The 17241-nt window shown below is 39.0% G+C and overlaps 1 protein-coding gene across 1 annotated transcript in view; it reads left to right on the forward strand.

The window, feature by feature from the left end:
- The window catches only part of LOC137615446 (DNA-dependent protein kinase catalytic subunit-like), a 125538-nt gene extending 110233 nt beyond the window's left edge, over window positions 1-15305 (forward strand). The window contains 5 exon segments of the mRNA XM_068345324.1: window positions 5964-6056; window positions 7222-7453; window positions 10633-10792; window positions 11123-11306; window positions 11993-15305. Of these exon segments, the coding sequence (XP_068201425.1) occupies window positions 5964-6056; window positions 7222-7453; window positions 10633-10792; window positions 11123-11306; window positions 11993-15277 (3954 nt within the window). The 3' untranslated portion in view covers window positions 15278-15305.
- The last annotated feature ends 1936 nt before the right edge of the window (window positions 15306-17241 follow it).

The following is a 17241-nucleotide window of genomic DNA, read 5'->3' on the forward strand; positions in this document are numbered from 1 at the left end:
GATCAACGAACAGACGTTTTTCCCTCCGTGGTTTCGGGCGTATCTACCCAAGATCGCCCCACCCACACAAAGACGAGAGAGCCCATTTACTTCTCGTCTGCGGAAGAGGTTTCTCGTAAGAAACCTTGGACCAAGGTCTCGCAGCTTATTAAGTGCAAGTCGGTCCCTTCCGCGCAAGTACAACGGCCCAGGTGTAGCCACTGGGTCAGTTCGGACTCGCTGCAGTCTTCCGATGACTACACACCTCCTAAGAGAGGTAAAGCGGTACCGCAACAGGCAGTAACACCGTCTGTTGCCGCACCTGCTGCTGTAGACCCTAAGTGGTCTTTGCTACAGTCTATGCAGACACAGTTAGCATCTTTTTTGCAGGAGTATTGTGCGGAGAAGGTTGACGCTGCACCCGTTAGCCTACAACCTTCCACGGTTGTGCGCCCAGCAGACGCTGTGGCTGCCTGCTCCCACACTCCAACTGTGAGAGCTCCTCCACCCATGCGCAGTCGACCCTGCCAGACGCATGCTGACATTCACAGACGCACCCGTTAGCCTACAACCTACCACGGTTGTGCGCCCAGCAGACGCTGTGGCTGCCTGCTCCCACACTCCAGCTGTGAGAGCTCCTCCACCCATGCGCAGTCGACCCTGCCAGACGCATGCTGACGTTCACAGACGCACGGAACCCTCCGTTGACGTGCGTGTGCTACCACTACAACAGGAGGGTGGAGTTAAGCTGCCGTGTTTTGACACGGTGCGTCAGCCTCCGCAACCCACTGTGGTTACCGCCACTCGCCCGCAGCAGACTAGTCAGTCAGGAGTTGAGGCTTCCCCACACAGCTTTGGTTGTTGCCAGCTCACAGACTGTCTAGCAGTTACATGACGTTGCCTTCTGGTCTGCTACTAATGCACCAGTGCTGTATGTCCTCACGCACCTGTTGTGGTTAACAGTTCAGTTTTTGACAGTTCACAGACTGTCAAGCAGTTACATAACGTTGCCTTCTGGTCTGCTGCTAATGCACCAGTGAGACCCTCACTGAGATAACCTAGCTTTTCTCGGACAAGGTTCCTGTAGATGAGAAAGTGCTGTTCTCCCTCCTACTGATATTCCTTTGAGGACTCTGTCATTTGGAGAGGAGCCTTAAGCTGCTTAGCCTCCTATGGACTTTAATTAAATCATGATGATTTTTTAAGGATCTTCGTCCGGATCTTGTAACTGCTGTTCCTCATTCGCCTCACGTCAGAACTTACACTAGGCCTAGCTACTTCGAAGCCGTTGTTGTTAAGCTAGTGCTCTCTCGCTCTCCTAGAGAGCGTTACGTCGGCTAGGCGACTGGTTTTTGCACCAGGAGGAGTTTTAGGGATTCAGCCTTTTGATTTCCCTTCTTTTTATCTGGCTTATAGAGCGAGAGTCTGATAGGACACGAGAGAAGTTCTCAGCTTGGGAGTTCATGCCTCTGCCCAGGTAGACTTCTCAATTCTGGTAGACTCGGCCAGGCGCATAGCCAGGAGACGCTCCAGTTGTTTACAGGTCAACTTCTCAACTTTTGTCGAGCCTTTGAAGTTTTGCTGTACTATTATGTCACACATAACAAGGCTTCCAGGGATGGTAAATGGTTCCGCTTCAGTCGCTAACCCCGTCTGTTGCCACACCTGCTCCCGTAGACCCTAATGGGCTTTGCTGCAAGACATGCAGTCCAAGCTTGTGTCCTTGATAGAGGACTTAATACGGAGAAGAACCTTCTGGCCAACAACCTTCCTACCGGTTGGTTGTGCGCCCTGTTGACGCTGAGGTATCCTACTCGCGTCCGCCAGTTGAGGTGGTTCCTCCACCGATGCGACCCAGTGTGGGTTGCCAGTCGCACGTTGACGTTAAGCGACGCTCGGAGGTGGTTGTTGACGTTCAGTGTGTCACTAGGAAGACGTTCAACAACCAGCAGAGGTGACTTGTTGTGACGCAGTGGGTCAACCTCACGCATCCACCAGTGCGACCGGATTCAGCGAGTCAGACGTTGCCCACTCCGTTGCCGTTTCCTCATCAGTTTCGGATGAGGAACCCTCTGATGAGGACGTTGCTGAACAAGACGATCAACCCCCAGCCCTGCTATCCATCCAGAAGATGCTGAAGAAGGAACGCTGCCCTGTCAGGCTGTGGATGGGTCTGGTAAGGACACTGTCATCCGTGGTTCAATTTGTGTCACTAGGAAGACTACACCTCCGTCCTCTTCTATACCATCTAGCTTTTCACTGGAAAAAGGACAAGACGCTAGAAGCGGTCTCGATCCCGGTTTCCGGAAAGATAAAGTCTGGTCTGACTTGGTGAAAGGACTTTATCAACCTTAGAAAGGGTCTTCCCCTGACTGTTCAGACTCCCAACCACGTTCTCTTCTCGGACGCATCGGACGTAGGCTGGGGTGCGACATTAGACGGTAGGGAATGCTCGGGATTATGGAACTCGAGTCAAAGGACAATGCATTTCAACTGCAAGAAGCTACTGGCAGTACGTCTGACCTGGAAAAGCTTCAGGTCTCTCCTTCAAGGCAAAGTGGTGGAGGTGAACTCGGACAACACACGGCTTTGACGTACATCTCCAAGCAAGGAGGGACCTACTCTCTGACATGGTACGAGATCGCAAGGGACCTCCTCACCTGGTCAAAAGGTCTAGACTTTTCTCTAGTAACGAGGTTCATCCAAGGCAACTTGAATGTCATAGCAGATTGTCTCAGTCGGAAGGGACAAATTATTCCAACAGAATGGTCCCTCCACAAGGATGTTAGCAAGAGACTTTGGGCCACCTGGGGCCAGCCAACCATAGATCTCTTCGCAACCTCGATGACCAAGAGGCTCCCAATAGTTTGCTCACCTATCCCGGACCCAGCAGTAGTTCACATAGATGCCTTTCTACTAGATTGGTCACATCTAGATCTATATGCATTCCCTCCGTTCAAGATTGTCAACAAGGTACTGCAGAAGTTCGCCTCTCACGAAGGGACAAGGTTGACGCTAGTTGCTTCCCTCTGGCCCGCGAGAGAATGACTCACCGAGGTACTTCGATGGCTAGTAGACGTTCCCAGAACACTTCCCCTAAGGGTGGACCTTCTACGTCAGCCACGTGTAAAGAAGGTACACCAAGGCCTCCACGCTCTTCGTCTGACTGCCTTCAGACTATCGAAAGACTCTCGAGAGCTAGAGGCTTTTCGAAGGAGGCAACCAGAGCGTTTGCTAGAGCAAGGAGAACATCCACCCTTAGAATCTACCAATCGAAGTGGGAAATCTTCCGAAACTGGTGCAAGTCAGTATCCGTATCCTCGACCAGTACCTCTGTAACTCAAATAGCTGACTTTCTCTTATATCTGAGGAAAGAACGATCTCTTTCAGCTCCCACTATCAAGGGTTACAGAAGCATGTTGGCATCAGTCTTCCGTCACAGAGGCTTAGATCTTTCCAACAATAAAGATCTACAGGACCTCCTTAAGTCTTTTGAGACCACGAAGGAGCGTCGTTTGGTTACACCTGGTTGGAATTTAGACGTGGTACTAAGATTCCTTATGTCAGACAGGTTCGAACCGCTTCAATCAGCCTCCCTGAAAGATCTCACCTTTAAGACTCTTTTCCTGATATGCTTAACCACAGCTAAAAGAGTCAGTGAGATTCATGCCTTCAGCAAGAACATCGGATTCTCATCCGAAACGGCTACATGTTCTACAACTTGGTTTTCTAGCCAAACACGAGCTGCCTTCTCGGCCTTGACCAATATCGTTCGATATTCCAAACTTATCGTATGGTTGGAAATGAACTAGAAAGAGTCTTATGTCCTGTAAGAGCTCTTAAGTTCTATTTAAAAACCTTTACGAGGCCCGTCTGAAGCTTTATGGTGTTCAGTTAAGAATCCATCTTTGCCTATGTCAGAGAATGCTTTATCCTATTTTATCAGACTGTTAATACGAGAAGCTCATTCCCATCTGAATGAGGAAGACCAAGCTTTGCTGAAGGTAAGGACACACGAAGTTAGAGCTGTCGCAACTTCCGTGGCCTTTAAACAAAATAGATCTCTGCAAAGTATATCTTAAGAATGTCCAGTCTCTTTACGAGAACTGCTACACTCTGGGACCATTCGTAGCAACGAGTGCAGTAGTGGGTGAGGGCTCAGCCACTACAATTCCCTAATTCCATAACCTTTTTTAATCTTTCTCTTGAAATGTTTTATTATTGTTTTTGGGTTGTCCGGAAGGCTAAGAAGCCTTTCGCATCCTACTTGATTTGGCGGGTGGTCAAAGTCATTTCTTGAGAAGCGCCTAGATTAGAGGTTTTGATGAGGACCTTTAGTATGGGTTGCAACCCTTCATACTTCAGCTCCTAGGAGTCGCTTTGCATCCTATGAGGATCGCGAGGCTCAGTAAGGAAGACGTACTTAAAAAGGCAGAGTAATTGTTCAAGTCGACTTCCTTACCAGGTACTTATTTATTTTATGTTTGTTATTTTGAATAACTGCTAAAATGAAATACGGAATACTTAGCTCATAATAATGTCAACATGTAATGCTGGTCTCTACCCACCCCCCTGGGTGTGAATCAGCTATATGATCATCGGGTAAGTTTAATATTGAAAAATGTTATTTTCATTAGTAAAATAAATTTTTGAATATACTTACCCGATGATCATAAATTAAAGAACCCACCCGTCAGAGACCCAGTGGACCGAGGAGAAAATTGGTTCTGTGTTGACATCGAGTACTTGAGTACCTACTTGACAGATGGCGCTGTTGATGTACACCCCCACCTGTATAGCGATCGCTGGCGTATTCCGCCCGTAGGTTTTTCTGTCGGGCAGCAGAGCTGACAGCTATATGATCATCGGGTAAGTATATTCAAAAATTTATTTTACTAATGAAAATAACATTTTTTCTGAATCAACTCTTGTTATCTGCATTTTTGGTAATTGCAAAAAATTGCCAAAGAATGGAATTCAAAATAAGAAATTTAGTCAGAAATCATCAAGTACAGCAATGCTAAAAAAAAAATAAGCAGTAATTGTTATTGTTAAAGTGCACCTTAAATTGACTACAGAAAGGTATAGAAATGCTTAAATGAATCTCATTAACTTGAAAAATCTTGAGTTTTTTAGACTTCTTTCAGTATATATATAATGTTCTGCACTATAACTAGAGATCAGCTGACAGGATCGAATCCTAAGTTTTAAGCCCAGATTTATTTTGTTTAAGGAAACAAAGATTATTGTTTCTTCTGCTATATGTACGATTGTATGGCACCTGAAACCAAGAGAAAGAGAGAGATATCTGCTGATAGAAATCTTATTCATTTTTGTTTCTGTCACCAATGGGAATCATTGAATTGCTCACCCCATTACATGATATAGTGATGTTAATTTATTTCTTAAACTCAGGGTTATTAACTATAATAATGTATACTTAATCCAGATATTTAATATATGAAAAAAGTGGTGGACTTTGGGTCTACATTTGATAGATTTACCATGGGAAGAAATTTGTTTCCTATCTGGAATTTTGTAGTTTTCATACTGTTTAGTTGTGGATGACGAGAGTTGACTAGCAAAATATTTTTCAAGCATTCTTTTATAGATATGGAAAGATTCGAGTGTAGTTTAACACGGGATATTATTTGAATTAGCTAGAAACAAAATGATAAAAGAATAAAAGTATTTAGTTTTATGCAAATTAAAGAATTGTACAAGTTGATAATGAAGTTCAGTACTGTACAATTTCAAGACTTAGGGAATAGCTCATGTAATAGATGATTAGTTTCATTTGAAAAGTTGGTCATTTCTAAATTTGTATAAAAACAATGAAGGATATTGATTAGTTTAAATACAATACTGTACTATACCTTGTTGTCTAAAGTTAAATTCAGTTTTAAATATTAGAAAAAACTTTGAAAATTAAGTCTTAATCTCTTAGAACTAAGTAGTTAATGTGGAATACATTTTTTCCTTAGGTGACGATGTACAGAGAGTACAGAGTTGGTGAGCTTCCTGATATACAGATCCCATATAAGGCAGTAATTGCACCACTTCAGGCCCTTGCCCAGGTGAGTTAGAGAAAAATTTCATAAATGGTTATATATTGTGTGAAGTATTACGTTTGGAAAATGCAAATGTGTTTCCTCTCAAATTCTTCTCTTTCATATTTACTTCAAAGTTGACAGGATTACTTAAGGCTTTAGAACTTGTTTTGAATACAGTAGCAAGATAAAATTCTTTGTAATGTGACTAGGAGTGCTTCAGGTTCTTTGAAAGTTTTTAATAGTTTCCTTAATATATTCCAAAAACCTTGAGTGGCTCCTTCACATTTGTTTTTGGCACAAAACTGTTGTCTGCTGGGTTCCTTCTCATGTGGAAATTAGTGGCAATAAGTTTGCAAACTAGGAACAAAAATAAGTCTTAAAATAGTAACTGCCTTACAAAAGTGCATTTCACTCTGATATGAAAAGACAACTTAGATCATGCATTTTAAGGCAACAAGTCTTTGGCTTGTTTCCCCCTCCTTGTCAATAATAAGTAGAGAGAAAAGCATCTAGGATGATAGCAGCTCTTTTTAACAAATTTTAATATCAATTAAAAGGTTTAAGTTGTCTAAACTCAGTTTGCTTAACACACGTGTCGACATTCATCTTTGACATCATTCCCGAATAGTGTAACACTACCAAGATTGCCTGCCGGACTGGTTCACCACAAGGTGCCAGCACACGTTCAACCTAACAGGCAATTAGGTTGAAGGTGTAAAGGCAGTTAGATTTCTTGAACTCTCGGATAGCCATTGGGCCTTTTCCATTATTTCGTCTATTTTCTTATACAATAATTATTATTAGGAGTGGTTTATCAGTAGATTAACCTCCCAATTTTTCAGATATTAACAATTGTAAGATGCAAATTTTAGTTTAGTTTTGTGTTTGTAGTTAAGAGAATCCCTCACCCTTTAGGAAATTATATTTATAGAATTATTAAAATTATCATTACTGTACTTTATTTCTGAAATTGCTACCAATATTTTATATCTAAATAGTATCCAATCATGTTGCATATTTTGTAGTCATAATTATGAAATCAGAATTCATATACTGAAATACTTTTGATTACGTTTATTTTAAAGATTACCTTATTGGGATTAAAAAAAGATAGTAATAGAGAAACTAAGTAAAATCATCCTGTTCGAAGAAAATTTCAATGGTAATTATTGAGTTATATTTTTCACAGCATGATAACAGAGTTTCTGGTGTGGTGTTTGAACTTCTTGCACAAGGAATTTTAGACAACAGGGACTTAGTCATGGACCCAAGAACATCTGAAGAATGGTTTAGAAATATTCATTCTGCATTGAATGATGTATTGGGAAGTAGTTATGCATCTTCCCCACAGTTACTAAGGACTGTTCTTCACCTCATGATCAATAATGACGTAGTCGTAAATCCAGACACCCTTTGTGCAGGTTAGTGTTTCAGAACATTTTAATTGTTTCTGTGTTCTTGATGCTGTGAGTAGCCATCTGATATTGGTTTCATATTTACTTAGGTGTTAGGGAAGTGAAGAATGAAGATACTGTATACATATGTATTTTTTAAATACAGAGGGTAGCATTTCATATCTAATTCAATCATAATCACTTACGGCATGTAATTGGTGATACTTTAATCAGTGTAGACCCTTAAAAAACTAATGTGTTGTGAACTTGTGAGAATGTATAAAAAATTTATTTTATTTTGTACTCAAACAGTTTTTTTTCATTCAAGTCACTAATTATAAGAATCCTTATTCCATGTAGAACTTATCTTAGTCACATCAACCTGTTATTGATTCTACAGAAGTACAAACCAATGTCTTCTGTTTTAAGTATTCCTAGCATAAGCTGGAAGATGGTTGTTTAAGCGGGTTAACAAGTTAGTTAATTGGTGATATTGTTATTATTATTATTAATTCCTAAGCTACAACCCTAGTTGGAAAAGCACAATTCTATAAGCCCAGGGCTCCAAAAGGGAAAATAGCCCAGTGAGGAAAGGAAACAAGGAAAAATTAAGTTTTCAAGAAGAGTAACAACATTGAAATAAATATCTCCTATATAAACTATAAACACTTTAACAAAACAAGTGGAAGAGAAATAAGATAGAATAGTGTGCCCAAGTGCACCCTCAAGCAAGAGAACTCTAACCCAAGACAGTGGAAGACCATGGTACAGAGGCTATGGCACTACCGAAGACTAGAGAAGAATTGTTTGATTTTGGAGTGTTAGGCTGATTAACAAGTTAGTTAATTAGTGATAGATGAGCAAGTTAGCTCACTATCCACCTACATTACTTGTTTCATTACCTTTTTTGGCGACCATCTTGCAGACATTTTCGCTGTATTTTGCCCCGAGTTTCTGTTACAGCTCATGTTCAAGTACCGTATATACTCATGTAACAGACGGTCTCGCATGTTGTGCAACCCACAAATTATCATTGATAACTATTTTATCATTTATGTCATGTATAATGCAAGTTATGTTTTGAGAGACCAAATTACAATACAGTTACCTCCTTTACTCCTTTCTTTATCTCATCTTCAATAAGATAAAAAAGCAAATGAAAATGATAAAAGTATCATTAGTAATGTTATAATTGTTGCGTTAATGCAAAAATAATAACAAACTAACACTGTTTTCTCATTATCATTACTAGCTAAGCTACAACTGTAGTCGGTAAAAGCAGGATGCTATAAGCCCAAGGGTTTCAACAGGGAAAAATAGCCCAATGAGGAAAAGAAACAAGGAAATAAACTACAAGAGAAGTCATGAACAATTAAAATATTTTAAGAACAGTAATAACAAAATAATCTTTCATTGCTTTAGGCTTCAAAAAGAAAATGATAGTTCAAGTAATAGTTGTTTCTCTTAGGAAATAAAAAAGATCCTTTTGTAGTTTGCCTTAATCAACTGATCTGGAAAGCCTGGATGGTAGTGTCAATCAACTTATAAACGTAAACAATGGATAAGATTAATATTTGCTGTTTTATTTCAAAATACGATACTAATGTGTTAATATTACATCCATTATTATTGGGGTACATTTAAGTGAAATATTAGTTTTATCAGAGTCCTGGTCACAGTATATCAAATACAGCTGTAATATTTTACCACAGTAAATAGATTTATAGTTTGGACAACAACGTAGCCAGGTCCAAGAGTACACATGCTAACTTTAAATCTCCTGTATGATACAACCCCCTTGAAATTAGCCTCAAAATTAGTAGTCATAAGTCACATAATACGCAAGTTTATACGGTTTATCTGTTAATGACTACTGTGTGCTTATTGATTACAACAGATGGATAGTCTTATAATAAGTCTGTGGTGAATAAGCAATGATGATGTGCTAGCAAGAGAGAGTGTGATGGGTTTATGTCATTCTGTAATTTTTTCTCAGAATGATTTGGGCAAAAGTGCAGGAAGGCTAAAAAGAAGTTTGGGGAAAGGACATCGCTTTCAATAAAATCTTTTTGGTTGACACCCATCTGTTTTAGTGCTGCTACTGCTCAGTACTAGTCTTCTCCACTATCCTCTATCAAGGAATGCTGCTTTGGCTCTTAACATGTTTCCTCCCCCTTAACCAATTCCCTCTTGCTCACACCACAGAAAAACTAAAACCATGTGTCTCAACTTTGCATTTTGATAAACTTGTGCCACTAGTTGCCTTTCAGACAGGTAACACACTGGCCATCTAGCCCTCTCTCTGCTAATTCTGAAAGGGACATTCATGTTTCTATTGTGATGAGCAGTCTTGCTTGCATTTGTACTACTAATCATGTTGGTGCCACTGCTGATCACTGTCTCTAAAAGAATGCCTCTCTCTTTTCCCCTTACACCGCAAGTACAACACTTTCTTCTATAGAAAACACAACATTCACCCAAGCATCAAACTCTGACTTCCTAGATCTTCCGCAGCAGATTGTGAAAGCAGTTCATAACTAGTTATAGTCAGTACTATTCTCTTGTCAGCCACTACTTACATCAAGAGGTTGGTAGCAATCCCCATGAAAATACTCATATCCTCCTCTCAAACATCTTTCTTGGGAATAGACATTTCATCATCACCTATATGAGGTAACCTTATATCACCCTCAACTAGGGTGCTAATACAAGTGTCTTAATGGGAAGAGGGAGTCTTCTCTCGGGAAGATATTAGGATCAACACATCCCTGCTAATGAACACCCTCTCTCTCTTATTGTACAGCTTTAGTTGGTATCTAGCCATACTTTTGATAAATGTTGGAGGTTAGACAAAGAGGACCACCTAGGTGGCAGCTTCTAGTGACTTTACTGAGATTTAAAGCCAAGCTCCTCTAGCTGGGTTATATTATCATCTCTTAACCTAATGTAATTATTGAAAATGTGTGGAAAAATACCATTGCATGTTGGAAATAATTTATCAAGATATCAACAGGACTTGCAAAACATACTGGATTTTTTTCTCATCATTTTAGGGATATGATGTAGATTATATGACTAGTTTTATTTGTACATTAAACTAAAATAATTCTATTGGCTTCAGTTTTCCAGGTGAGGATTTTATAAATATGGTTATGACCAATCTACTCATTTAATTAATCTTATCATTTCTATTTTGGAATTTTCAGCTTGCCTGGACAGTCATTTAGAAGCGTTGGGTATTCTCGTTCTTGAGCGACAAGTTCATATAAGAAAGAGAGAAGACCAGAACCCTCCAGCTAGGAAAAGGCAAAAAACAGAAGCTGCTCAAAGTTCCCTAGATGATAATTTATGGCTGAATATGGCAGAGTAAGTTGTTTCGTAGTTGTACAGGTATTATTTTTAGTTATAGTACTGTATGGGATATTCATAATTTCAAGTATTTGAGTTGCTGTTGATGTATGATGGGGTATTATTGTATTAAATTCAATCTATTTACCTTAGCTAGAATTAGAAATATATTTTTACTACAAAATAAATTTGGCATTCAAATGTAAGCATTTTTCATTATTAGAAAAGGTGGATGTGTAATTTGCTCAAAATGAGAATTTATATTCGGAAATATTTAGGATGTGTAACATTCGGATTAGAGAAAGTTTAATGTACTGTATGCTGTTCACATTGTTTTTATTGTTACAGGTTATATAAGAATTTGGATATGTGGGAAATTGTTAGTGGAATTGTTCAGAAGAAATTGGGAGACGTCAAAATGGAAACAAAGTTAGCTGTGGAGGCTGAAGCCACCAACAATTCCACTCAGGCTTTCCGTCAATATCGTATGGCTCTTGAAAAAGAGTGGGAAGAGGAACCAGCTGAAGCAGAGGTGAGGATAGGGGGCTTGCAGCACTGTAGAATGCTTAACCCTTTTACCCCCAGGCTCTTTGGAAATTTCCAACCCTTAACCCCCAGGGGGTTATTTTATTCCCAGCACATTTTGCAGTATATTATTTTTAAATTGCTCTAACAGCCTTAATTTTTGTCATAGAGAGGTCAGGTTGGTCTCATTCTCTTGGAAAATGCCTTAATTTTTTTCAAAAAATTATCAAAAATATGAAAAAAAAAAATTTTTATAGCATTTTTTCAAGGACGTACCGGTACGTCCATGGGGGTAAAGGGATGGGTTTTGTGAAACGTACCAGTACGTCCTTTGGGGGTAAAAGGGTTAATATACTTTTAAGCTGTATGTAACAACCAACTGTCATTTTTTTATGCATCAAATAGGTTATTTTTTTACTTAAGACAAACATATAAGTTATTTTGCAAACCATTACTTAGCAGTGTTACTTCTTCCCTTCCATTAACTGTTAAGAATGGCAATGGAAGAACACTAGTAAGCTTATATTGTTTACGTTAGTCAACAAGGTGATTGAACTCTGGAATTGGCTGGCCTTCAAAATTGATAGTATTTAGTATATTTGTATTTTGGCAAAACAAAAGAATTGTTCACTTTTATGACATTTTCAAATATTGTAAAATAGAATTTATATATATATTTTCTTTTCTCTGCAGGTAAGAATATGGAAGGATTGGTATGCAAATTGTGCAGGAACCCTGGGTCAGTGGAATGAACTGGAGAGTTTTATTGAAAGGAATTTCTTGAAAGATGACGTCGGAAACATCAACTTGGAGCGTGTGTGGCTCTTACCACGACCGGGTTCCGTTGTGCTTCCCTCATTGATTAATTCAAAATTGATGAGAATTCTAGATGGGTCAGACAATGACGGAAATCTTTTAGATTTTATCAATAATGGATTAGAAAATCCTGATCACAGAGCACTAATAGAAGGCTCATTTCCTTTACAGTTAGGTGTACTAGCAACACACCAGGAAAAGGGCGCACGAGCACAATCTTATCTTAACACAGCAATGTTAGCTTTGCTACAAGCTCTTTCCCAGTATTCTATTCTCACACCTAAACCATTGAAGAACACTATAAGATCAGCTCAGCTGCTTTCAGAATTGGAAGATTTCCTCAAGTGCTCTAAATATGGAAAGTTTGGCTCAAATCATTCGCGGATCAAACGGGTAATACAATCGTGGAAAAACCAAGAAGCCGATCCAAGTGATAATCCCCTTCTTATACAATATATGTCATCATACAGAGATTTGTATTTACACTGTCTTGGAAACCAGTCATCAGAAAATTTGGATCAAATAATCAAGGATGTGAAAAAGACAACTTATCAATCTGTTGTGAAAGCTGCTTTACAAAATGATAATTACCACCTTGCGGATCGACATTTGAGGAAACTAAAATTTGTATCTTTGGGTGACCAGTCATTAGCCGAGTTCTATTTCTTAATGACTGAAAATTCATTATCAAGGGCTAAATGTAATCCAGAAAAGTGTCTTGACTACCTTTTTGATGCATGGTCTAAATACCTTGGAAAAGTTAATGCCTTATCAGTACTTGAGGAGGTTCCTGAGCTTGAAGTCAGTTACCTCTCCTTAGAAAGTTCGCTCTCACTACGGATATCAGAAGGCATTAGGGAGATGGGTGAACAGTGGCATCAGCAACAAAAGTACATTGATGTATTGTCCAGCAGATTTCCTGAAGCAAAAACTAAAAGGAATTGGCATGAAGTGCTTTTGCAATCTGGTTTTAATTGCCTTGTGCAAGCTGCATCTATTTGTGAAGATAAATTCTCAACCTCTGCACAAGGAACCAACAATAGGAGCAAAGAAACTTATATGAAATTATCCAGGTATTGTGAAGAGTGCATAGAAAACTTTAAAGATGAAATTGATGTTACAACCTATTCAAAACACTTGATAATTGCTGTGTTGAAAGGTATGCAATTAGGAGACCAAGAGGCACATTTTCAATTTCCACGTCTAATCAGTATCCTCGAAGATAACCCATCGCTTATAGACACTTTCAAGTCACACTCAGAAAGGGTACCAGAGTGGATGTTTTTATTGTGGATAAGTCATATTCTTATTTATGTGGATAAAACTCCTGGGCCAGCTTTACAGCCAATCATAGAAAAAATTGCTGCTGAATTTCCACAGGCTCTAGTTTATGCATTTAGAATTAGTAAGCAGCAGTATGACTATTCAAGTGCCGTAGGAAAAATGGCAGATGTAATGTGCCAAAGAGTAGAAAATATTTTGCAGAGAAACACTCTATTAAAACAGTTGCCAGATGCCCTTTCATTAGTCGTTGCTCCATACATAGTTTGCAAGGATGCATTATCTAAGGTTAAATCAGAAAAGGACAAGAGTAAGATTGAAGAAGGATTGAAGAACATAGAGGAAAGCCTTCTCAAAGTAAGTGTTCGATCAAGCAAGGGACTTCCAGTTGAAAAAGGAGAGGCATATATAAAATTAGATAGAATGCGAAAAGCTTTAGCGGACAAATGCGGGAAATCTTTTGGTCCGAATTTCAAGAAAATACAATCGATGTCTCAAAAGGATATTGTTAGTCATCTTAGTGCTATGTATGAAATATTTCTGCAAACAGAGAGAGGAGACATGAAGTCTTTACCCAGGCAGTTGAAATCCTATTCACCGTGGTTAGCAAGCTTTCATGCCTCAAGGTATTCAGATGTTATAGAAATACCTGGACAATATTCGGGTCTTTCAAAACCTTTGCCCGAGTATCACGTAAAGATATCCAACTTTGATGAAAATGTTTCAATAATGTCATCTTTACGTGCTCCCATGACGATCGTAATTCGAGGTGATGATGAAAAAGATCACAAATTTTTAGTGAAGTGTGGTGAAGATCTTCGTACTGATCAAAGAATGCAACAGGTGTTCGGGCTTATGAATAAGATTTATGCATCATCATCACTTTGTACAAAGCTAACTTCAAAACCCAACCTGGATACATTCCAGGTCATACCTTTGTCCTTAAATACAGGACTCCTTCAGTGGGTAGAATCAACTAGGCCATTGAAGGAATTTCTCCAAGATTCTGTTAGAGAAAGTGAAAGAAAGAATCTTAATTTGGTAATGCCTAAGTATTTAAAGGAACAAAATTGGGTTCCTAGTAAGAAACCAAAATTGCAGAATGTTCTAAAAACCTATGAAGAGACTGTCAACCTGATACCTTGGGATCTTCTTCGCAGGGGCATTGTGGAACTAGCATGCAACAGTGAGAGTTTATTTTATTTGCGAAGTTCATTTGCAATAAGTTATGCTACTTTGTGCATTTCTCATTGGCTACTGGGGATTGGTGATCGTCATTGTGGCAACTTTTTGATTAGTGTGAAAACTGGTCGAGTTGTAGGTATTGATTTCGGTCACCATTTTGAAACTTCTGCCCAAGTCCTAGGGTACCCAGAGTTGATGCCTTTCCGTTTAACACCTCAGATACGTAACGTTTTCCAGCCTCTTGGTGCGTACGAATCTTTGAGAGAAATTATGGTGGCAGCTTTAGGAGCTCTTCGTAATTCTCGTCATTTGTTGATGGCTGTATTGGAAGCATTTGTTAAAGAACCCACTGAAGACTGGAAGTATTTTGTGAAAATACTTCAAGGGAGCTCTGAAGACGATGAAGTTGAATTATATTCAAATGAACGAATAAAAATTCTTAAGGCAAAACTGAGTGGGGTTAATCCTGCATACGTAACCAAGTGGGCAATACACCAGAACAGAAGTTTGAAAAAAGATCCTTCTGTGCGGTCAATTTTGACTGATGTAATTCTTGGTGGTGATAGGGATTCCCTTCGTTTTGATGTGAGTAGAACTGATCTAAACCCACATGAGCAGGTAGATATACTTCTAGATTTGGCTTGTGATCCAAATATTCTTGGTCGCACATATATTGGTTGGGAACCATATTATTAATATGACAATTAAATTGTTTTTTAAGAGACATGTCTCAATTTTTTTCAAATCCTAAAATTAGGCAGAATAATATTGTACAATATTACAGTATTTAGTTTGACTTGATCACAGAAGTAACATCTTAACTTGTAGGCTGTCTTGAAAGATTTAATAATAATAATACTCGTGTCAAAAGTATACCACCATTTTGATGGTAAGATTATCCAAGTTTGCTAAATCTAGTTTGTTGAGTTTTATTCAGCAATATCTTTTATTGGCCTTAAAAGTATGGTGAAATTTTGAGATGCTAATAAATCATGCAGTGGAACAGGTATATTTGGTCTGTTAGTACAGCTTTGGTTACTCTTGATACCTACCAAAACAGTCGGAAATATTCAAGTATTTTGGACTCGTCTTCCAATGCATGTAGTTGAACTCGAATTAGATGTAAATAGTTTTATTTGGACACCTGCCCAAGTTATTTTTTTCATTGTAAAATTTATTTCTGTTTCTTCTTTGCTTTATTTGTATCTTTTTACCATTCTGGATTTCTTTCATAATACTGTAGAAGCTCTTGGATTTGTAACATGAAATCCTGCTTGCCAATCAAGTTTCTTGACCACCTCCCTTCAACTCCATGAATGTGCAGTCAGTCCTTAAGATTCCAATTTGATTATTTAAGGTAAGACTTGGGGATTCTATTACGTAATATATTTGCATTTACGTAGTCTTCTCTCGTATAACACGAAACACAGGAGAACAGTAGCAATTATATAACACCAAATACACAATTGTGCCTTGATAGAAAAGAAATAGAACTATAATTACACATCATACTATACTATATAACTGAATATGCTGCCCACTATTCGGTCTTGCATAGCTCAGTACTTACTATGTCTTTTCAGTATACTGTACAGTAGATGCTTTCACTCATATAATTGTGAATGCATCTTGGCTTGAAAGACATTGAAGCATAAATTGTATAAGACCTAATATATCACAGTAAATCCAATTATATAACAGAAGAGAGTTAGACGGATATGTGAATTTTAAAGCCTTGTGATATTGGTATTTTAGTGTTTTATACAGTAACTAAATTCTTCCCTATATTTGGTGTTATACAACTATGATTACTAGTAATTGGTCCGACACATGGGTGCAAAGCCAGTGGAATGAGTGAGTGTTCCGACACTAAATACTAACCCTCGCTATTAATAGGGATTCTACTTTCAGCGAAGCTGGAAGACTAGCCATAAGACTTTTAGTGCGGTGTAACTACCCTACTGCTAGTTAGTGGGGTAGCCCCCTCCTCCTCTCACACACGCGTGTGTTGTCTCGCCACTTTTTACTTTTGTCTCGGTAAGATTGGACGTTTGTCTCTCTCTCCGCTCAACTTTTTTTGTTGGCTTTGAATTTTTTATTGTTTTTTTTGTTTTTGTTTATATATATATTTAAGCATTCATGTAATGTTTTTACATACAGGAATTTTCTTTTATTATTAAAGTGTGAGTGTTGCTGTTTTTGTGTCAGCGTAGTGGAGCGTTTTTCAAAGGCGGATAAACCTTTGCTTACGGTCTCTTCCCTGTTGACGCCAGACAACCCGTAGGCTGGTGGCCTCCCCTGCTTCTCAGAGTAGAGCGACCTGGCCTCTGCTTTAGGGAACTCTTTGTGTGAACACTATACTCCTACTCCGTTCGTATGTTGTATGTCGCTCGCTCCGTGAATTCATTGGAGGGTAGGCCGCATGTGGCTCGTTCCCTGAGAGTTCATCGGAGGGAAGGCTGCTTGTGGCCTACCCAGAACTTGACTTAAGTCTTGCTCCTCTTCGCTGACGGCACCTCTCTCCCTCGTTCTATGTTGATAGCAGGCAGAGGGAGTACATAGTCTGAAACATGTTCCTGTGCCTCTCGAGGAACACCTTTCCCATCCGCGGGTTAGGTTATTCTCCCGAGTGTTTTCTTCAGCCAATTAATTTTGAATCA

This window comes from Palaemon carinicauda, chromosome 21 (genome assembly GCF_036898095.1).
Source record: "Palaemon carinicauda isolate YSFRI2023 chromosome 21, ASM3689809v2, whole genome shotgun sequence".
NCBI classification, from domain to species: Eukaryota; Metazoa; Arthropoda; class Malacostraca; order Decapoda; family Palaemonidae; genus Palaemon; species Palaemon carinicauda.